Source organism: Plutella xylostella, chromosome 20, assembly GCF_932276165.1.
Source record: "Plutella xylostella chromosome 20, ilPluXylo3.1, whole genome shotgun sequence".
In the NCBI taxonomy this organism is placed as follows: Eukaryota; Metazoa; Arthropoda; class Insecta; order Lepidoptera; family Plutellidae; genus Plutella; species Plutella xylostella.
This window is the reverse complement of record NC_064000.1, coordinates 3207208-3231462: the sequence shown is the minus strand read 5'-3', so window position 1 is coordinate 3231462 and position 24255 is coordinate 3207208. Positions and strand designations below refer to the sequence as shown.

The 24255-nt window shown below is 39.9% G+C and overlaps 1 protein-coding gene across 2 annotated transcripts; it reads right to left on the bottom strand.

Annotated features, from left to right (window-relative positions):
* Positions 1-1941: 1941 nt before the first annotated feature.
* Positions 1942-17392, bottom strand: LOC105388866 (guanine nucleotide-binding protein G(s) subunit alpha). Of its 2 annotated transcripts, XM_048628402.1 has the most exons (12): positions 17172-17392; positions 16599-16780; positions 14846-14872; positions 9764-9893; positions 8288-8449; positions 7803-7886; positions 7100-7233; positions 6566-6694; positions 5209-5388; positions 4564-4651; positions 3979-4089; positions 1942-2090 (listed from the first exon to the last, which is right to left on the bottom strand). In XM_048628402.1, exons 4-12 carry the CDS (start codon positions 9872-9874, stop codon positions 1944-1946), a joined length of 1146 nt encoding a protein of 381 aa, XP_048484359.1. In that variant the 5' UTR covers positions 9875-9893; positions 14846-14872; positions 16599-16780; positions 17172-17392; the 3' UTR covers positions 1942-1943. The 2 variants fall into 2 exon arrangements, with proteins under 2 accessions (XP_048484359.1, XP_048484358.1); XM_048628401.1 differs by lacking the exon at positions 14846-14872 and having other exon boundaries at positions 17172-17390.
* Between the last annotated feature and the right edge of the window lie 6863 nt (positions 17393-24255).

The following is a 24255-nucleotide window of genomic DNA, read 5'->3' as shown; positions in this document are numbered from 1 at the left end:
TTCTTTTTGAATCCCACTAGAACCCGATACTAAAGACAATACGCCTTGATTGGTTATGGTTTATACTGTCCATTATTAACTTTAAGTATTTATTTGACTTTAATGGCATAATTTTTTATTTATTTTTTAATTAGCTGTGTTAAGCCTGAATCGATTTAAAGGCACACAATTTTAAATCCGACTATGTTTTTTTTAATAAAACGCAAGTGAAAACTATGATTCGAGATAATAATAATTTTAATAAAATTCCCGTCAAACGAACACTGCTAATTCATGATATTCTTCGCCTGTCGTATCAAATACGATCGCTTTATAATATTGTATCTTTGGACCTTACATATTACGTACTAAAAGCTCATTATATTAAAAAAATATTTTAAATAACTATAAGTTAAATCTATAGCGAAGCTCATGCTTTTTGTAATTTTTAGTCAAAAAATTGTGCTATGTGATAGGTATTACGATGTAGCGGCTTCCACGCCGGCCGTCGGTCGTGGGAACCTCAAAACTAAAAACCCGCCCGGAAGACATATAATTCATAAAAACTTAAATGTTACTTGTGATAACCTAAAACATTATTCGTCAGAAACAAATAACAACATAATTATATGTAAACGGTCATATATAGTAAACAAACTAGACATATAAAAATCTGTAATCAAAAATATACAGACACAACGCAAGATAAACTGTTTATGCTTTATGTTTTGCTTAAAACAAAAATAAAATTGATTAAAATATCATACATAATTGTATATTTGCCTAAAATATGAACTACATTACTAAGACGAAAATAAAATTTAATTTTCAACTAACAACTTTTAAGCGAATCAATAAATAAATAAATCGATCTCGAGTTGATTTGAGCGTACATTCTAGTTATTACGATATGCATTGAACAAAACTGGATCGCATTACGAGAAACCAAACGAAACCTATGTTTAAGACTAAGGTTTAAAACTTCCACATTCTAAGTTACAAGGGAGAAGGGTGTACTATGATCTAGCCTCAAAGAATGCCACTATACATACATCAATGATCCTTAATATAAACAAATGTATATACAACGCCCTTACTCTTGGCACTTATGTCTTTACGTCACCGCTAGAACCCAAACAAATTATGGAGTCGAGATATAACCCGGCCAAATGAAATCGCTCTAACAATGTTGCCAGGTTTTTCTGGCAACACCACGGGAGAAAACGCCGGGTTGCCACACTCGACGCCGAGTTGTGCATGTATACAAATAAACATTATGTCTCATGTACAATTGTATTGCTATGCGGCAGGACATTGGTGTCTGGGGGTCCGACGCAGTCGATGTTGGTCGGACGTTGACTGTCATCACTTTTTCGTGTTATTTTCTGTGAAAGGAATATTGTTTGTGGTCAGGCCTAAGTCGTCTTGATCGTTTAGAATAAGGCCCTGTTTCACAATGTCTGGTTAGTGGCTACCTGTGAGTTAAAAGACATGCTGTCACACTCTGTTATTATTTTTCTGACAGTGACAGCATGTATTTAATCCCAGAGGTATCCACTAAGCAGACAATGTGAAACGGGCCCTAAGTATAATTCAATGATCTTAGGAGAAAAGAGTCAGCTTTTTGGGCATCTGTCAAATACCGTGACACACTCCCACTAAACCTGGTTTATGTATGTGCTAAAACGCTAACTTTTAACTTTGAGAAAATATGGTCATCAGTAAAACATAAATGACAAAAACAAAGATTATTTGTTTCGCGAAAAGACAATTTTTATCAATCCATCCCTCTACATAATCATTTATCCCACAACCATGCATTGTAAAATAAAGCATGAGAAAACGTTTGATTTACAGTGCTTATGTCTGGTAAATATAGTTAGTTTTTCTTTGTTTTTTTTTGGATCATCTATCACAGGACTCACTATAACCAGTTTACCAAGTACAATCGCGGCCACATACCATTACAACAGCTCGTACTGGCGCAGATGCATGCGCTGGATGATGTCGCGACAGTCGTTGAACACCCGTTTAATGTTCTCGGTGTCGACGGCGCACGTGAAGTGCGGGTAGCAGTAGTGCTTGCCGTCGCCCGACGCTGTGCTGATGCGCTGTGGAAGCAGGTTTGTGGGTTAATATTAAATACACATAACGATATACGGAAAAAAAGTTTGCATTGTTTTTGTTTTTGATAGGTACTACTATTGCTTGACTTTTTAACCGACTTCAAAAAAAGGAGGAGGTTCTCAATTCGTCGGGATATTTTTTGTGGTGCTTAGAGATTAAGTGTCAATTCACACGTACCACAACCACACCACGTCGCGGCGACATAATGTCATCAAGCTGTGGTTACGTGTGAATAGTGTCGCAGCGTCTTTTTGCAGTTGCGTTGTGGCAGCGACAAAATGTCGATGTGGTTGCGTTGTCGCTGTCATTGCGTTGTGGTCATGATGCAGTTAATAGGGAGAGGTGGTGGCCGCGGTGCCGCTCGATGTGGTTGCGATGTGGTCGTATTACACTGGTGGTCGATAACAACGGCAAAATGTGGCACGTGTGAATTGGATGATTCATTTTCAATACAAAATATACGCCCGACCACACGGCATGGTTGTGGTGTGGTTGTGGTACGTGTGAATTGACCCTAAGATAGATTAAGATTTTCAAATACAATTGTTAATATTGTTATTATGAAATAAAATACAATATTGAAACTACTTTTTATTTTATTCACTATTACCTTTTTTCGTTTTCACTTAAAAACTATTAAACGGATTTTTATGAAATTCGGCATACGGTAAGCTGACACATTCGATTAACACATTGGCTACTTTTCATCCTAGAATTTAAACGCGAGAAAATTTAAAGGCGAAAGCAAGCTCTCGAGAAAAGCTGACCAGAACAAAATGGGTCCATAAATGGAGGAGTTATCGGTGAACATACTAAAAATAAAATACATACAGATGAATTGAGAACCTCCTCTTTTTTTCGAAGTTGGTTAAAATGGCTAGAAAATCCTGGTAAAACTAACCAGAAACTCGTCCCGGATGAAGTACTTGGCGGGCGCCACGTCCGGCGGCTCGCGACACTCGGGCGCGGCGTCCGGCGGCGTCTGGTAGCGCGCGAACTCCGCGAAGTACTCCTCGAGCCGGGACAACACTTTACAGGCTATCCGGGGATATACACGGGTAAATAGCAGTCTAGTGTGATAATGCAAGGTCTCAGCTTTATATGTACCGTTTTTTTTGTCGGAATTGATTCAGCCGTCTTCTTATGAAATAGCAACAAACTTTTGCGTATATTTGATTAACTAAAATGATAATTAACAAAATGTTTGCCGCTCTTTAACGCAAAAACTACTGAACCGATTTTCATGAAATTCGGTATGCAGCAAGCTGAGACGCTAGATTAACACATAGGTTACTTTTTATCCCGGGATTCCCACGGGAATACCTGTTATGGCGCAGCAAAGCTCGCGGAAAAGGCTGGTTACTACCAGCAAGTAACCAGAAAGAGCTTGCAAGACGTAGTGTTACTAACCAGAAACTCGTCCCGGATGAAGTACTTGGCGCGCGCCACGTCCGGCGGCTCGCGACACTCGGGCGCGGCGTCCGGCGGCGTCTGGTAGCGCGCGAACTCCGCGAAGTACTCCTCCAGCCGGGACAACACTTTACAGGCTATCCGGGGAAATTCCGGGGTAAATAGTAGTGTAGTGTGATAATGCAAGGTTTAAGCTGTATAGATACCATTTTTCGTCGCGTCTTCCCCTGAACGAGCAACAAATATCTTTACAAACTTTTGCGATAATATTGATAGTTAAGAAAATGTTTGACGCTCTTTAGCGCAATAATTACGGAACGGATTTTCATGAAATTCGGTATCCAGCAAGCTGAGACGCTAGATTAACACATAGGCTACTTTTTACACACTTTTCACCTCGGAATTCCCACGGGAGAGCCGGTTATAGCTCGCAGAAAGTAAACAAAACACAATGTTACTAACCAGAAACTCGTCCCGGATGAAGTACTTGGCGCGCGCCACGTCCGGCGGCTCGCGACACTCGGGCGCGGCGTCCGGCGGCGTCTGGTAGCGCGCGAACTCCGCGAAGTACTCCTCCAGCCGGGACAACACTTTACAGGTTATCCGGGGACATTCCGGGACAAACAGTAGTCTAGTGTGATAAACCAAGGTCTCAGCTTGAGATGTAGCGTTTTTCGTCGCAATTGGTCCAGCCGTCTTTTCGTGAAAGAGCTACAAACTCTCGCGATTATATAGCTAAGTAAGATGCTAGATAACAAAATGTTTGTCACTTTTTAACGCATAAACTACTGAACGGATTCTCATGAAATTCGGCATGCTGCAAGCTTAGACACTAGATTAACACGTAGGCTATTTTTACACACTGTTTACCCCGGAATTCCCACGGGAGAACCGGTTATAGCTCGCAGAAAGTAAACAAAACACAATGTCACTGACCAGAAACTCATCCCGGATGAAGTACTTGGCGCGCGCCACGTCCGGCGGCTCGCGACACTCGGGCGCGGCGTCCGGCGGCGTCTGGTAGCGCGCGAACTCCGCGAAGTACTCCTCGAGACGGGACTTGCCCGCCAGCACCTTCTCCGCGAGCAGGTCCTGCTTGTTCAGGAACAGGATCACGGAGATCGTGCGCAGCCATCTGTGGAGGTTAAGTGAAGAGAATATTTGTTAAAAAAGTTTTTTTTTGTGCAGGTTAATTGTTCAGTAAAAATGATATTTGTAAAAAAAGTTTTTGTTTTAGGATAAATTTCTTTTAGAGGAAGCTTTAGGGGGTAAATAGCAGTTTGGCACAATATTTAACTGGTTCATACGGTATTTGACAGCGGTTAACATAGACATAGACTAATATACCAATTAGTCTATGACATAGATATAGACATTTGCACGTTATATTCCCCGAAGAATCAATGACCGGTAAACGAGTTCTCGAGCGGAGACCACGAACAGGCCTGTGTAGGAAGTTATTACGACGGGACGTCGTATCGTATTAGAGCGGGTACACAGCCGTGACAAATGCTTTTTATATTACGTTTTTGTCTAATATACCAATGTGACGAAAATTACAGCCGTGCCCTTAGGGCCTTCTATCTATCTAACGTGGACGCCATTATACAGACGTCAGCCTGTTCGCCCTCCTCTTCAGTGCGTGACGCAAAGGTCAACGACCGATTTTCTCTGTGCTTGCCCTACTCTCACCTGTTATTCCAGATGCTCTTGAACAGGTCCAGCGACTCCCGGAGCCGGTTCTGCGTGGGGTCCTCGCGCAGCACCATGTTGTAGGACGAGCACGCCGTCACGAAGATGATGGCGGTCACGTCGTTGAAGCACTGGATCCACTTGCGCCGCTCGTCGCGCTGCCCGCCCACGTCGAACATGCTGGAATGACACGGGTTGTGTGTTTAACAACGATGTATGTGTAATAATTATTATTATATGTTTTCTCTGTTTTTCACTCCTTTTGGAAGTTTATTCCCTATCTCACGGGCGTAAGCCAAGTGAGGAGGGCCTAATTTTGGGATGAAATGACGGATGTTGTGAGGAATTTTCTGGTGATGCGGCATGTGTTTAATATGGTGACTTTTTGTAGGGTGTAAATGATTAATTGTTTCCAGGCTATTTTTAAGAGATTTTGGGATGATTCCAGTTGATGATAAAACTATTATTATTATTTTTTTTTATTTTTTTTTTTTAATAAATATGTGGGGACATCTCACACACGGCCATCCGACCCCAAGCTAGGCAGAACCTGTGTTATGGGTGTCGGACAGCTGATATATCTACACAAATACATAGATAGATAGATACTAAATATAAATATCAACACCCCAGACCTGAGAACAAATATCTGTCTTTAAACAAATATCTGCCCCAGCCGGGAATCGAACCCGGGACCATCGGCTCAGTAGTCAGGTCACTAACCACTACGCCATTCGGTCGTATTATTATGTGTAACTGAGAGCCGTGATGGTGTAACGGATAAAACTCTCGATTTTCACTCTAGACGTAGAATTGCATTGTCAAAGGGGTAGTCGGAGGTGACTCGTAAGCGAGTATCAAGTGATAGGTAGCGAGCCGTATCGCCATTTTGAAAGAAAGAAAGAAAGAAAAGTGAGAGTGAGATGAGTACAATTGCACTGAAGTTGTCGAGTAAGTGGGCAACCCGACTGTCAGATGTTTTCAAGCTGCCCGAAGGCCTCTGACTAGGCAGAATTGCATTGTACTCACTTTAATCTCTCTATCACTTGTGTGCAAATGTATGTACATCGAAAAGCGGGTGATTTGCGTGCGAGTAATTACGTGATAGGGTGCGAGCCGGATCGCCGTTTTTGAATGAGAACAGTGCACTTCTACGTCTAGAATCTAGATGTGCAAGTTTCGTCACGATGTTTTCCTTCACCGTAAGAGCGATGGTGTACATTATACTTATATTTTAATGTACTAATTATAAAAAATAAGCTTCCAGATTCGAAGCCGCATCTCTGGCGTGAGAAGCGGCTTACCCGACTGAGCTACCACCGCTCTTACTAATAATTGTAATTATCACAATACTCACTGGAAATTGACTTTATCGACGACGAACTGCGTCTCGAAGATGCCCGAAGTAAGGACTCGGCAGCGCAGGATGTCCTGCTCGCTCGGCGTATAGTTCGGCTGCTTTATGTTGTGCACTTGGTCCAGGAAACTGCAAGGTAGAGTGACAATCATTATACAGGGTGTTGCAAAAAGGGTATGCTAAACAGAAATGGGGTGATTCAGTGGGACAGTCTGAACAACTTTTGTTAAACGAATTACGCAACTAGCGGAATAAAAAAGTTGTTTATAGTGAAAAAGTCACGTGACCACATGACCAACAAAGTTTTTTTTAGCTTTCAAAACTAGTCGATTGTCCCGTGATTGAGTAAGGTATCGTTCTGTTAGCGGAACAATCGACTGTTGATGATTGTTCAGAATCTGTCAATTTAGTATCTGATGTAAAAAACAGACTTTAGTTAGTATTCACTGATAATTATTATGCTTGGTAGCAGCGTGCCGCGCGGCCGGCTCGAGTGAGACACAGTGTACTCACTACTCGGCGCAGTGTACTCACTACTTGGCGCAGTCTATGAGCTGGTACTCGTTGCTGCGCTCGTACGCTCGCTGCACGCCGGCGTCGCGCCACAGCGCCTCCGTGTGCGCGTAGAACTCCGCCGGATAGTCGAAGTCCGGTTGCGACGCCACGTCCTGGGGACACAAGTTTGTGCACGTTACATGATGTTATGCCTATCGAAGTAGAAAAAAAGGCGGAAGGAATCTCGCTAACTAAAAACTGAGGCACCCTTAAGTCAATTTCATTGTTACGACGAAGCGACGGCCTACCTTTTTTTCACTCGGTCTCGAAGCTGTGCGAAGTGAGTCAGAGCGATGCAAAACTCTTGTCACGTCTTAAATGCGCCCCGTACTAGCCCTTCTGGTCGTGGTTGGGGCCATGATCTCAGGGGAAACGTTCACAGAATTTAAAGAACTTTTGGGGTGGTAAGTGAACAGCTTGCTAGCTCAACTCATCAAAGGCTCAACCTACATACTGAATAATACTGATGTCGATTCTGACGGCAAACATTCTAATTTTAGAGCTGTCAAAACCTTAATTTCTTTATTTAAAATTCAAATTTATGAGTGTACCTGTAAATGTAATTTTTTGCTAGCAAAATGTATAGTTTCACAGCGTCAAAATTAGAATTTCTGCCTTCAGAATAGCTACCATTACATATCCTTCTTATTTAACCGACTACAGTTGGTTGTTAGTCATTTACCTGTATGTAGTCGACGCGCGCCTTGTTCTCTGGCTTCTCGAGCGGGATGGGCGGCGTCAGCGTGCTCATAGCACCCGTTATTGTCTGTAATTTCATAAAAAAGGTATTTAGGTACTTCCGATTTCGTAGTATGATGAGTCAGTTTACAAGAAGCTGGAAAACGTAATTGTGATCTCGAATTTTGTCTTTCTGTTTAATGTATAACACAAAGAGTACCTAGTATGCAGGTTGTCCTGAAAAAATCGAGCCCACCATGCATGACGTTGACTTTTGGGACACTCTGTATATTCGTTGTCGATATTCGAGTGTTTAGTACAAATTTTGACCACTGCTTAGTAATAAAAAATATATAGGTATATGGATTTGAACAGGTTTTAGGCCGCAGATACTATACTAATCATAATTATTCATTTTCAGACTACAGGGACCACTTAAAAAAGCAATAATTACTCAAAAATTTACGCAAATCAAAACGTTTAGCTCACAAGTATAGCATCCCTGATATTCTTCTTGATATCCTCGATCTTCTCCCGTCTCTCCTTGTCCGAGAAGCCGTTGACGTGCAGGATGCGCATCTGCTTCACGATGGTGGACTTGCCCGACTCGCCCGCCCCGAGAAGCAGGAGACGGTGCGTCGCGCGGTATAACTGGAGAGAAACAGTGTAAGTTGCTTTTATGAACAAACTAGCTGTCCCCGCGCGCTTCGCTTCGCCTTAAAAAGTTTTCCTGTGGGAATTCCGGGATAAAAAGTAGCCTATGTTCTTTCCCAGGGTCTAGACCGTATGTATACCAAATTTCATTCAAATCCGTTCAGTAGTTTTTGCGTGAAAGAGTAACAGACAGACAGACAGACACAGTTACTTTCGCATTTATAATATTAGTTAGGATTAGGATTAGGATTAACTTAAGTCAGTCTACCTAATTGTCTTATCTAGTTTTAGTTAACTGGTTGCATTTATTAAGTACAGATATCTCAGCGCTGAATAGCGAAGAGATGGGTTCTAGAATGCAAGCCTTACCATTTGAACCATATGTGGGAACTTGTAATTGGCTATTAGCTGTTTACCTGATATGTTCATATTGTGTTATAACTGTAAGTTCTCCAAATATTATAAAATAAAATAAAAACTAAGTAAATAGTGTAGGGAAGAAACGTGTTCAAATATAAAAAGAGGGAAAACGATTTCTACTTCTAAATATTATTCAATCTTCTTTTAAAGACAGATATTTGTACTCGGGTCTTGTTATTTATATTTAGTATGTATCTATCTATGTATTTGTGTAGATATATCAGCTGTCCGACACCCATAACACAGGTTCTGCCTACCTTGGGGTCGGATTGCCATGTGTGAGATATCCCCACATATTATTATTTAATCTTCATTGACTAGGTTTATAGTTTTTTTTTTTGCTATAGATTCAAACTTATAGGCACCTGTGTCCAACCAAGCCGTTTGTTGATCAAAAATAATGTTTCTTTATATAAACAAAAGCGAACCTACAAACCTGCCTGGGGTGTCGCTTTCTGAATTTTCGGAAAACTGAAGCGCTAACCACAACTCTATCTTATTAAGCGTGTCGATTGCGCGACAATGTGACGCCCCTACCCGCCTTAAGTTTTAGAAAAGAGCACCCTTCAGTCAGTTACTCGCTAATTCTATCACCACGATGATAAACCCTAAACCAGCTCTAGTGTTTGTCATCGGCTCTCTCGAATTGAACCTTTGCTCACACCCCCTATAACTGAAAACCAGCGCAGTGTCCTTTAAACCAACCAGGCGCTGCAATAGCTGAGTGTACACCATTTTGACGACGACAGCAAATTCTTTATATAAATTAATATCTATCACCAGTAGATTAGATTAATTACCTATATTTATATCTCTTTGTATATGTAAATTAATATTGCTGTCTAAGACAAATAAAGTTTTTCTTTCTTTCTTAAAGTCTAAAACCCTTACCTGCTTATCTTTCTGCAGTTGCCGCGTGATGGCATCACTGCGCCGCTTCTGCGACTTGAGGTCGTCGCCCTCGCCGCCGCTCTTGCCGCCCGGAGACCCGAAGCACCCCATGGCCGACCACGCGGTCCACCTGCCGAACGTCATCATCATCAACACGACCCATCACGTCCCCACTAGGTCACGGGCTACTTCCAATGAAGGAATGGTTAGGCCTAGTCCACCTCACCATCAGTCATTTGAACCCCCAATAAGACGGGATAGAACCTGGCTGTCCCAATACCTGCACCAGGGAAGACCTCCTCAAGGCCAACCAGAGGGGTATCGACGTGGCGGTCCACTGGCCCGCGCAAGTCTGATAGTTGCCATCGACACAACAAGAAGAAGCACGGGGCGCAATTAAGACGTGAGAAAAGTTTTGCATCGCGCTCACTCACATCGCGCAGCTAAAGAGCGAGCGCGTCGGACAACTTTTGTCACGACTTAAACGCGACCCGTGCTAGCCCTTCAAGACAAGGGCTTGAGGAATCTTTCACCAACAACACATTTATTTCACCATTTCTTCTCCTCAGAGACAGAGCCTTTGTGAAATAGTGGTACTCATGATTTATTAATTATTAATTCGACTAGTTATTCTTTTCCCCAATATCTTCATCAATCCTTTAGTAAGTATCTTTTCCCGTGAGTTTCGCTTCGCCCTGAGAGGTTTTCCCATGGGAATTTCGGGTTTAATAGTAAGTAGGTACATATAAACCTTCCTAATAAAGCACTCTGTCTACAAAAAAAATATTGCTTCGAAATCAGTTGTGTAGTTTTAAAGATCTAAGCATATAAACAAAAAAAACGCGCTGTTGCTTTCTGTTTCATCAAAAAGTTCTCTGGTAGCAAACGGGCAGGCTTTTTGTCCTAGTTCAAAAAAGCCATATAATAATGGCTGGATGAGGAAGGTGCAATAAAAATAGAAATATTATACTATTTTGGATGATGAGGTACCTACCTCCTGCAACTTATGGTGAGTAAAAAAGTAAGCATACTTCTGAATAAAACATCATACATGCATTTTAGTTGTTCTCAAGTTTTCATCTAAATTACTTAAGTATGTATAATTTATAACCTATAAAATTCCGTTTAAAAAGTAACCTAACAAACCGATCTTACCAACAAATACCTTTCCACTCTACAGTATTAGTGATGCAGATGGTAATTTTGCATGCAAATTATATACAGGGTGTCCCAAAAGTCGACGTCACGCCTTGACTTGAAGGCCTGATAGGGATAGGCCTAATATGCCTGCTCAGGACTGACCGGACTCGTTGACGTTGACTTTCGGGACAGCCTGTATAAACTGCTCAGAGTGATACAGTGATAATATGGTACATTAGATTAAAAGGCTACATATGTACCTGTCCATAGCACTTCCAGTCATAAGCATAACACTTCGGTATAGTCAACTATGTGTACTAACGGCCATAGAGATGGCGAAAATATGGACACTAATACCCATTGCATCACAAATTCACGACACCGAGAACAAACTAAAAGCTTAAGAACTTCGATCTTGATCAAAAATATTATAAAAGCGAAGAAGTTGTTATTCTGAGGTTCCCATGCTATATTTATGTGAGATTCAGTTGCGAGCAAAACGAACGTCCAGTCATCAGTTGTTACCGACGCGGCATACTACGTTTATTAACACTATTTCGACAGACAGTAGGTAACGCGGGGGCTTCCTAGACGCTACACGACTGTTCTTGTTATCTTTACCGGACATCTATTTTCATTTGTTTCCTTTGTTTAACAATGTAGATAGATAGATAGATAGAGTACTCTTTATTTGCACACCAAGAAATGATTAACAATTTTACATAGACACTTAACTAGGGTACAAAAGGCGGTCTTATCGCTTATAGCGATCTCTTCCAGACAACCTTTACTAACAAGATGGTGTGTCGCATACCACATACAAAATAAAAAAAAGATCGCATTTTGTTTAATATCAAACCGTTTTAAGTCCAACCTAATGACAACCATTGTACCAATGAATAGTCACATCAATAAAAACTACTATAAAGCAGAAACCTATACTTTTCCTTAAAAATTCTGACAAATTGCCCCACAAGGAAAACGCTTCCTACAGTTATTCCACAAGTAAGAACAGATATTTGTACTCGGGTCTTGGGTGTTGATATTTATATTTATTATGTAAGTATCTATCTATTAGATGTATTTGTGTAGATATATCAGCTCTGCTGTCCGATACCCATAACACAGGCTCTGCCTAGCTTGGGGTCGGATAGTCGTGTGTGAGATGTCCCCACATATTATTATATGCACAACTGCCGCGCTATTATTATTATGAAGAGTCTAAAACTGAAATTGAATATTAAATCTAGCGCTGAGATTTCAGAGGCGCTTGGGAGAGAACCGCAGAAACAATTCGACAGTGTCGGGCCGTCCTATAATAATGCACGGAATATGCTAATTCGCTCATTATGCCATAAGCACAATGCCTTACGAGCAAAGCTGACCAGCCACCACTACATTTCAGTTACTTATTTTCATCTTGGTAAATTTAGCCTTCAAACGAACAACTGTGGCGTGGGAAGCCCTCCGCTTGACCAACGACCTTGAGGTAGCCGTTAAATGAAGGAAGGTCGAGGACAGATCTAAATTACACTCACGAGCAATGAAAAAGTTCCAGTGGCACCAAATTACTCTTGAACGAAAAGACTAGCTGTGAAGTACATTTTTTGGCGTATCAGAATATTACCAACTGAAAACGTTTGTAAATATTTTGATCAAATTCCAAATTAAATGCTGTAAGAAATTATCGTCATTTGGTGTCAACTATTTCTAAGTGGTGTCTTCGCAATAAAATAAGCCCCGAGTAATAGCAGTTATTTAGTTTGTCATAGTTTGTGTGCAAAATTCCGGCTTCGGGAAGTTTTTTTTCAGTTTCACCTGAAATAATCAATTATCCTTTTGCTCCGATCGACTGCACAGGTCCCAAAAACTGGACACATCTATGTGGGTATTACGTATTGTATGGCGACACTATGGCATACCTGCACAGGCAGACCTCTCCGAAGGACTAAAATGTGTATGATCTACTTCAAAAATATTTGTAGCTTACTAGTTTTAGAGGGCTAAAACGGGCAAATAATGAATAAATTGATTAGATGGCGGCCACACATAATTATTCTTAAATTTACAGGTAATATTTTATAGTTTTAGTCAGCTTTGATTTACCTACTTGTAGACTGTACCAATTACGATATTTAATCAACTGGTGAATATAATAATACGTCTGCTATTTATCCTCGTCAATCAACGACCATTGCAGTCAGATGGTTAAAAAAACATGAGACAATGCTCGTGAGAAAGCCAGTGGCGAGGAAAACGATTATATATAAATAGAATCCAATAGATTCTTAACAACTGCCTTAGTGCAGAATAGTTAAATAAAAACTTATCTGTTGTATCAAAAAGCAGAATTCAATAATACATAGGTACTTATATACATACATAGGTCGGGAGCCGTATCGCCGTTTTTGAATTAGTACAATGCACTTAAGGTACACAGAGAGGTTTCCTCACGATGTTTTCTCTAAAGAATTCATTGGTACATGGCCATGGCAGGATTCGAACCCACAGCCACACAAATGAGAGCATGCAATAATACAGCTATTTAAAAAAAGATCTCATTCTCTGACGCTGTACTGAATTATTTTGTTCGGCAGTACAGTTTTGTTTGTGTACGTTTTAAAAAGTTATATGTACTTATGTATGTTTCAGTTATAACATGCTTGGTTTGCTTTTGGCCACTAATGGGTTAAAGGGACCGATTCTCAAGGCACAAAATTTTATGAGGTTTAGCAGTGAGATCATAATGTTGATTTCGTACAAAGAATTTTACTGGTGTTTTCAGAATCGCTACCAATATTGCTGTATATAAACTGTTTGTAAATATACCTATATGTTGATAGATCAGGAGCTCTTGTAGCTTACCGAGTATAGGACATTTAAAAGTACCTGAATGATAAATATATTTTACTATTGATTAAGTGTCGAATTACAAAATCATTGAGCATATTTTCAAATCAAATCTAATCAAATCATTTATTTGTTTAACACAGGTTAATGGTAAGGTGGTATAAATATTAACAAATATTTAAGTCAGTCCTTGTCAGTTTGACAAGGTACAAAAGTGTACAGCTACTTATGCAGCTGACTGTACCTATACCCTGCATGAATATTTCAAATAAAATAATAAACTTTTATTACATTAATGTTTATGGCGTAAGTAGATGCTTTTGTAAATAGGTAGTGTTAGAAATAGCAACATGCTTTTTTATTTTTAATAAAGTTTAATTATTTTTAATTTTACGTTATTTCAACTCACATCTATGAAGCTGAAGATAAAAAACAACCAAACTCTCACAATATATTGATCTCTCAAAAAGGCACGGACATAAAGTCTGTGGAGTGATAATTAAATCTTAAAAAAAAAACTCACATCTAAAATGTTTTAATTAAAATTCTAAAGTCAAACTGAATCTATATTACCTATAGTATATATTTTTTCCCTATGCTTCTGAATAAAACTATAAAATTAATGCCATGATTAGGTCAACATCTTTTCTGACCTAATTTTAGATGACCTTCCAAATTAATATAGAGGTAAGTAGGTACTAATAAAAAATCAAGACTGAAGATTTTGTGATACAAGTTACAGTATTGTTGCAAATCTTTTACCCCTGCACCAATCATTTAAATTAAATTATGATCCCCCACACAGTTATTATTAAATAAAAATAAGTAAAAATAACCACCTAAACCAAGGCCGAAGTGGTACAGTAAGAGGCAGATAAACCTGACCCCCCCTCAGAAGCATTGTTACTATGAGGGGGGTCAGGTTTATATGCACTTGACCATACATGTTAGTAAAAAAAAGAGCATTGGTCAACCTTAAAACACCTCAAGGCAATTAGTCAAGTAGGAAGCATTGTTTAAGAAATACTTAGTTGGGTTAATGGCTTCCACAAGAAGTAGCAGCCGTTTATAAAATATGTATGAAAGATTTACCCAGAGTTGAGCTCCGGGTCCCTTGTGCTGGAATGGTAGGAGATAGTACATATCAATGTTGGCTTTTAATTGTTTTCCATTTATTATAAAATTGATGGTGATTTGAAATAAAAATTGATAGACTGCTATGCCTCCCTACAACTATTACAAGTTATACAATTTTGTACCTTGTCAAACTCATAAACCATTTGAATGAATAAATAGGCAGTTTTTCAGTTTGACAAAGTACAAAAGCGTAGTCTCAGGTCAAGAAAATGTGCTCATCTGTATTCTGAGTACAGTCAGCTGCATAAGTAGCTATACACTTTTGAAACTTGTCAAACCCACAAACTTCCTATTCATTCATTAAAACAATTATGTTTTGTTTATTTGGTAGTTTGACAAGGTACAAGTGTATAGCTACTTATGCAGCTGACTGTACATAGCTTTAACTAATGAATTGTGAATGTACTGTAAAGGGGCTAAGTTACAAAGATGTAAAAATCACACAGAATATTCATTATGATACATTATGATTAAAGCTCAAAACATGTGTAAAAATTAGTGTTATAGTGCGTCAAACTTATCTGTTCCGGTGAGACCGAACTAAATTGATCCATATCTCATAACTTACCAATGAATTATATATTCATATTAGATGAGTTTATTAAAACCACAAGGGTGAATACCACTATAGGCAAACGTAAAATCTTACAGAATCAAGAAATATTAGACATTTATATGTTAGTTCTCACCGGAACAGATAAGTTTGTGGCACTATACACATGTTTTTTTATATACATAGATTAATGATATGATGTTTATTTCTATTTACTTATTAATAAATAGTTATACATCTAATAGTGACCATAGGCATGTGGCATTGAAATCTATTCTATTGGCTGAATAAGTAACATATGTACAGCCATTAACATACACTCTGGCGAAAAGTGGGTGCAGCAATGCACCTCTGCCTACCCCGCAAGGGAGTACATTAGTACAAGGCGTGAGTGCGTGTTTTTTTTTTTTTTGTACAGCCATTTCACACATCCGTACCCTATAAGTCATTACATCCCTACCCTATAAACATAAGTGAGTATGAAACATGAGATATAAACCAAAACAGAAACATGTATTCTATACTTTCAGAATTTCAGAATTCTGAATTTCAGAATTCAGAATTTATTTATTTAATAAATATACTCTGTGGGGCATATCCCGAATATGATATATAATATCATGAAGGTCTTAACTCCCATCCTAAGCTTTGACAATTTTCCTACTATGCTGGTCCACTGTGGGTTGGTGGGTGCACATATCTAGATATCCTAAATCTAATCCCGGGTTTGATCCCCGGCTGGGGCATATATTGCTTAAGAAAGATATTTATAACATCATCATCTCAGCCACAGGATGTCCACTGCTGAACATAGGCCTCCCCCAATGATTTCCACCTTGTCTTGATTTATATACTTGGGTCTAATGGGTTAATATGTTTATGTAAATCTGTCACCCACTGGGCCTGCCTAGCTTGAGGTTTGATGGCGGTGTGGGAGATATCCCCATATTGTATTATTATCTCACCCACTCCTGACAAATCTCTACAACAATCATAATAACATCAAAGCTGCATACATTCACCAGCATTCAGGCTGTGGTTCAGCTTATCTCAAATCCATCAAGTATCAACAGTCGCATATATTCTAAATGTTTATACATCTATCCGAGCTGTCACCAGGTGAATTAAATAGTCTTGCACAGGAGACGGACTTACCAGCAAGTGGGAGTGGCGTTGTCGACAGTGTCCTGATTGGCCTGCGAAGGAGACTCAGCTCCCCGCGCGCCGCCCGCCCCGGAGGAAGCCGTGGTGCTGCCGCTCACTGCGCCCGCTTCATCACCACCGCCGCTTATTACCTGCAGCCCTCACCCGCTGGCGCATGCATCTCTACCTGAAACCTGAGCGCACTACACTTCACAACACTGTTAGCACACACTGCACCGGCCAGCTACACTGATGGTGTCACTGAGGGGGACACTCGTGCGCTACCACTCCACAGGTTGCTCGGCGCACTCTTGGGCCCAGCTGCACACCGAGATCACGCCTATATACACTGCTCCTCGATTTATTCACCGAAAAAATGGCAACCTTCACTATGAATGACCAAATGCTCTCTTGACGTTCTTCAAGGAATCATGTTCGAACATTTATGTACTTTTCAGGCTTATTTTTACACCACACGCTACTATTAATGTTTGTACATTTGATAAAGCTATGAAATTAATATTTATAAATAGCTTCAGAATATTTTGATGCAAATCTATATTGGTCTATCATCATTATACACACCCTTGCCTCGGGTGGAGCAAATCCTCTTCTTTCACTTTAGAATTCGTTTCACATATGTTATTCAGCACGGAATGGATAATTAAACTACAATTACTTAAATGACCTACACCCTGATATCTACAAAGACATTTTGTTGCAATGACAGCGATCCGTATCGGCTCGGAACCTACAAAAAATCAACATGTCGCCTCTGGAAGGTTTTTTATCGCTGCATGTTTCGTTCAATCGAGATTAGGGGCGTGGTCAAATGAAAATCAAGAAATTTTCCGACTGAGAACGTAACTTTCTCGATTATAGGTAGTTTATGCAAGTTTATATTTTGGTTGTACGTAAGTACTTATTACTTCCATGATTTTGTGTTTTTTTATGTCTATATAGCACATCTGTAGCTTATCGTTAGAGAAGCACTCATGTTCCTTGGTCTATTCTATACAGTCTATATAGTGTCCGCAGGTTTTCTTTCTCAAGTTTTCAGCTCTGTTTTATATTGTGCACAATCTTGATGTTTTTTTTTTGTTTTACCCTTAGGCCCAGCACACATGGTGAAACGCAACTGCAACGAAACTGCAACTACCTACTAGTAAATTTTGAGTTTAAGCCGGATTCAAACTCAAAATTAACTAATAATTAAGTAGTTGCAGTTTCATTGCAGTTGCGTTTCACCATGTGTGCTGGGCCTTACTCAAAAAATGGGGCTGGATTGGACATGACATGACGTGTTGCGCAGACCAGACATCCATGTTTCCAACCAAGGGCTGAAATAGCAAACGAAGGTGAAGAGAAAGCCGGGTCGCCCCGGTACCACCTGGATGCCGGAAAAGGAGGCTGCATCATCTGGTCTAGGCTGGGATAATCTAGCTAGAGGCTGCCGCGCAGGATCGGGATCAGTGGAAATCTTTTCTTCAAACCCTATGTCCCTGATGAGGGATAACAGGATTTAATCAGTTCATTTATCCATATAGCTCATGAGTCTCATCACTCAAAATATTAATGGTACCGACACACCATCGGACGCAGCTGACGAACGCGGTTACGCGGCTGTCAGTCGTGACTGATAAGTGTGCACGGTCTTTTGGGACAGTTCGTGCCAGATCGCTCTCGGAGCTCTGAAAGCTGAAGGGAAGCCCAAGGTTACGTCCGATCGATATTTTGAACAGCGTAGTGTACATTCCTTGCCTAGATACCTTTATATCGCGGCTGACAGCCGCGTCCGATGGTGTGTCCGTACCTTAACGGTCTCGTTCCCTAGCTTGCGTTTAGTCTATGGTGCGTTTGTGGGTTGCCACCTCGGTGAATTTTTCGCCATGCTTACTTATGCATGCGATAAAGTTGAACTTATTTAAAATATTTTTAATTTCCTCCTACAGTCGTCGAAAAATAATAGGCCCGTTTGGACAGCTCCAAAATGTATGGGATGACAGCTGGTGTCCAACCTAATACATGGAAAATCTTAACAATAAGTAACTTTTGGTGCTTTAAAAGTTTTTCTTTCGACCGTTAAATAATAAGCCAGATTATGTGTCTTTTTATGTATTTCATCAAGTAAATCAAGAGTTTATTATATTTCGACAACTGAGTGGATGAATATCAAACTGCCATATGTCCACCTACCCGAAAAATTGACTTTTTGATTTGGTCGTGTTCTCCGTTAAAATGACAGTTTGCCTATGCCCTTCAAGTTCCAATAAGTGCAAGGCATCCATGAGAAAAAAGCCGTTAAAAAAGTAAGAAGTAATAATTATAATAATAATATATCTTTGTTTCAGGTGTAAAAAGCCCATATCATATCCTAATTACATTTACATTTATAAAATTAAAATTAAAAGATACAAATGTCTTTTTATGTATTTCATCAAGTAAATCAAGAGTTTATTATATTTCGACAACTGAGTGGATGAATATCAAACTGCCATATGTCCACCTACCCGAAAAATTGACTTTTTGATTTGGTCGTGTTCTCCGTTAAAATGACAGTTTGCCTATGCCCTTCAAGTTCCAATAAGTGCAAGGCATCCATGAGAAAAAAGCCGTTAAAAAAGTAAGAAGTAATAATAATAATAATAATAATATATCTTTGAGAAGCTTCTCGAGGATTATTCTCCCAATTTCGATAACACTATAGTCATGGGCGATTTTAATACGTGCCTCTTGAAAGATGATCACCGTTCCAAAACAATATGCTCCATCACGGCTGCGAAAAATCTCCACATCTTGCCTCTTGGTGCTACGCACCATCCACCTAATTCCGATCCTACTCTTCTAGATCTTGTCATTGTTTCTTCTCCTAACCTCGTCCTCGAGCATGGTCAATTAACTGCTGATTGTTTCTCCTACCATGATCTTCTTTATCTTTCTTATAAGGTCCGCACTCCTAAACCAAAAAAGCGTACAATTCTCCAGCGTGATTTTAAGAGAATGGACATGCAGCAGCTTTGTGAAGATGCAAAGACTATTGATTGGGCACAGCTGGATAGCATTAATGATATTGACGCGAGGGTCAATGTGTTTAATTCTCTCTTGACCAACCTCTTCGATAAGCACGCCCCTCTGCGTCCATTTCGTGTGAAGCAGCTGCCTGCTCCTTGGCTTACCGATCATATTAAAAGCCTTATGACAAAACGCGATCATGCCAAATATCGCTATAAAAAGCAACCGACTGATGACCACTTAAAGCAGTATAAAGAGCTGAGGAATCGATGCAACAGAGTGTGTAGAGATGCAAAACGCCGATACATTCATACTTCCATTGAAAACTGTGATACCTCGCAGTTATGGTCGTTTCTTAGAACACTGGGCATAGGAAAATCTCAGACAAACTCTAATGTTGATACAGACCTCGATGCACTCAATAAGCATTTCTCTACCCCACCTTTGACTATTAATGATCAAAACAAGGCTGAGGCTCTGTGCAATCTTGCTTCTACACCGTCCATTGATTGCCCTCCATTCACTTTCAAATTGGTCTCTGGTCGTGACGTTAAGAGATGTGTTTCCCATATTACTAGCAAGGCAACGGGAACTGATAATATTAGTATCCTGATGATTAAACCCATTCTCGAAATAATTTTACCACATATAACTAATATTATGAACCTTTCCTTAATCTCATGTTCCTTTCCTAGCATGTGGAAGAATGCTTTTATTGTCCCTCTTCCAAAAGTTCCCAACCCAACCACATTATCCCAATTTCGCCCCATTTCAATCCTACCTTTCCTGTCAAAAGTCCTTGAACGCCTTGTATTCGAACAATTTTCCAACTTCCTATCCACTCACCATCTCCTTAACGAATTTCAGTCTGGGTTTCGTACCGGCCATAGCACCGTCACCGCGCTCATAAAGGTCACCGATGATATCCGTCTAAATATGGAAAATCACCAAGTAACTGTGCTTACCCTGTTAGATTTTAGTAATGCTTTTAACACGGTTGATCTTGACATACTCCTTGGAATTTTACGATCTCTTAACGTATCTCCGACAGTCACCACTTGGTTCGAATCTTACCTTAAGGGACGCCAGCAGTGCGTTCGCACCGACGCAGAGAGCTCTGCCTGGTGTCCGGTACTAGCGGGCGTCCCGCAAGGCGGCGTGCTATCTCCTTTACTCTTTTCACTATTTATTAATATCTTAGCTAAACAACTTACTTCTCTCTACCACCTCTATGCAGACGATCTCCAGATCTACACTAGTGCTCTTCCGGAAGACATTAATTCGGCAATTGATGTCATCAATCAAAACCTGGACATAATATCTAAATGGGTAAAGAAGTTTGGACTTCTACTCAATCCTAACAAGTCGCAAGCTATTATGATTGGAAGTCCGAGGCTGCTGAATAGATCGTATTTGTCCCTTGATAGCAAGCTGTACTATGACGGTACTGAGATACTTTTTGTTAAATCAGTTAAGAATCTGGGCGTAATTATGGATAGCACATTTACCTGGCTACCCCAAGTAGAAGCAGTTAGTAAAAAAGTCTTTGCATCCTGTCACTCCCTTAAGCGCTTGCAATTTTTCCTGCCTCATCACACTAAGATTACGCTGGCACAGTCACTACTGCTCCCGATTCTCGATTACGCAGACGTAAGCTATCTTGACCTCACAGAGGAGCTACTTAACAAACTCGAACGTCTCCAGAATTTATATATCCGATTTATTTTCGGATTACGTAAATATGATCATATTTCTGAGTACCGTGCTGTACTAAAGTGGCTCCCGATTCGCCTTCGAAGGAATACTCATATTCTTTGTCTTCTTTATAATGCCCTTAATAATCCAAATGCTCCCCAGTACCTACGAAGCAAGTTCACATACTTGTCTTCCCACGGACGTGCTTTGCGATCACAGGAAAATAAAATGCTGAGTGTACCGCAACATACCAGTGCGGCCTATAGTGGCTCCTTTGCTGTCAAAGCTGTGAATCTGTGGAACTCGCTACCAGTGGAAGTACGGCTATCGTCATCACTTAATGTATTTAAAAATAGTCTTAAATTACATTATTATAAGACCTTGGGATGGTAATTGTTTTATTCTATTTTATTTATCTATTTATTTATTTATATATGTAATAGTATATTTATATATGTATACTACTATTTATATTAATATAAAACATGATAGTTAATATATGTAGGTACATAATAGTTATTTATATTTATTTATTTTTAGCTAAGAACTTTATATGTTAGGTCAGTGTTTTTCAACCTTTTTCATGACGCGACCCCCCTGGTATAAAAAAATATTTCGCGACCCCCTTGACCGGCTTGACCCTTTCGGTTTTTTATCATGTATGTATGTTACAGTATTCCCAATATTCATTCCATACAACGTATTGATGGTCTCCATGATTAGGATTCAAAGTAGTACATACTTATCGGATTTAAAAACACATGATTTTAGTTTTGCTTACTTAGAATACGTGTGGCCATCTGGCCATGTACATAGGTATGTACGTACAACTAATGCCATTGCGACCCGGAATTTCTTTTTCGAAATTAGCTTTTTCTATCTGACTTTTTTGAGCATTTCAATATCATGAATAAAAGTTTTCAACGGTGAAATGAAAGTAAAAAGACAAACTACCTGGCAGACAAAATAAATACTTGTGGTCGTCGTCTTTGAACCAGGCAGGAAGGCCTACCCACGCTACGTTTGCCTATTCGTGGTCTCCACTCGAGAACTCGTCTATCCCAACGGTTATCGGTTCTTCGGCAGATATGACCAGCCCACTGCCACTTCGGCTTGCATATTTTGACAGCTATGCCAGTAATCTTAATCCTCTGACTGACAGAAAACCTCATTTCCGATAGGATTTACCAGAGAAACCCCAAGCATAGCTCTCTCCATAGCACGCTGAGCGACTTTAAATCGTTGTTATTTTACCGTCAGTGCCCACGTCTCTGCACCATACGTCATCACTGGCAGGACGCACTGGTGGAAATCTTTAGTCTTCAGGCTCTGAGGGATGGCCAAGGAGAATATGTGCTGACGAAGTTTTCCGAATACAGCCCATTCCAGTTGGATGCGCCTTGCAGCCTCCTTGTCGAAGTTGCTTCTGCCTAGCCGAATTTGCCTTTTGTCTCCCCGAGGTAGACATATCTTGCACAAATTCGATTGTTGCCTCAATCACTGGCAGGACGCACTGGTGGAAATCTTTAGTCTTCAGGCTCTGAGGGATGGCCAAGGAGAATATGTGCTGACGAAGTTTTCCGAATACAGCCCAACCCAGTTGGATGCGCCTTGCAGCCTCCTTGTCGAAGTTGCTTCTGCCTAGCCGAATTTGCCTTTTGTCTCCCCGAGGTAGACATATCTTGCACAAATTCGATTGTTGCCTCACCAACGATCATCGGCTCCAGTTCGATGTGAGCATTGTACCTATATGACTTTCGTCTTGTCCAGATTTATACCCCGAAGCCTACACGTTGGGAAGCAGCATTTAGGCCACTTCCGTCTGCCAGCTGAGTTCCTGCAGAGATTCTGCCATAATAACGATGTCGTCCGCGAAGCAGAGAGGTGTGTCATGTACTCGCCATTTATACATATGCCAAGTCCGGCGGCATCGTACAGACTCCTCGATATAGCGCCAGTCGACTTGAAATCTCTGCAACGCTACCAAAATTTCCCATGTCTCGATGGAGTTGAAGGCGTTTTCATAGTCCACAAAGGCTAGACACAGAGGCTGATTATACTCTTCGGTATTCTGTGTAATCTGCCTTACTGTGTGGATGTGGTCTATTGTACTAAAACAGATCCACGATGAGATAATTTAGTCAATAAAAAACAAGCTCAGCCTTCTCATTTAAGATTTTTTTATTTTTAAAGTATGAGTAAGTATTTCTTAATAAATTAGTACTAATTGTCTTTATTGTTTTTGTACTAAAGTTCCCAGTTTTTTCGCCCTTTGGCGACCCCCCTACAGAAGCTTCGCGACCCCCCAGGGGGTCGCGACCCACAGGTTGAAAAACACTGTGTTAGGTTATAGTCAGATATGTTTATTTAAATTTGGATTAGGTTACACTTGATTGTCTCTATGTATACAGTAGTTTTATTTAATTTTAAGAGTTATAGGCTTACTTTTATTTCCACACCATAAAAGTTGACTGGAAGAAATCGCGTTTAGGCGATAAGTCCGCCTTTGTATATATATACTTGTATTGTTCTTTCTTGTACTTGTTAACTTTTACTTTAAACTGTGTAATTTGTGTATACATACAATAAAGTGTTTAAATAAAATCTTTGTTTCAGGTGTAAAAAGCCCATATCATATCCTAATTACATTTACATTTATAAAATTAAAATTAAAAGATACAAAAGTAAATATCATTAAAGTTTAAAGACAATATTAATATATATAGAAGTGTCAATCACAAGCATTTTCGTAGTAAACACAGGGCCGTATCGGGTAGAATATAATACGGTAGGTAGGCACTTTTCTACCGATAAATTTTGGTTGATTAACTTAATTGTATTTAATAGAATATAGACTATATTAGTCTTACTGAGTCCGGCCCATGATATTAGTATTTTTCAAACAACTATAAGTCCTTATGACTCATATGAAAACAGCATAAGTCTTGTATGGGCATATCAA

Bases quoted from the DNA above. Each gene is read 5' to 3' on its own strand.
- LOC105388866 (XM_048628402.1), bottom strand. From the start codon at position 9,874: ATGGGGTGCTTCGGGTCTCCGGGCGGCAAGAGCGGCGGCGAGGGCGAC. The intron at 8,450-9,763 runs GTAAGGGTTTTA...GTTTCTCTCCAG, and splicing joins AACTGCAGAAAGATAAGCAG to TTATACCGCGCGACGCACCG. The intron at 5,389-6,565 runs GTGAGTATTGTG...GTGTCATTCCAG, and splicing joins GTCGATAAAGTCAATTTCCA to CATGTTCGACGTGGGCGGGC.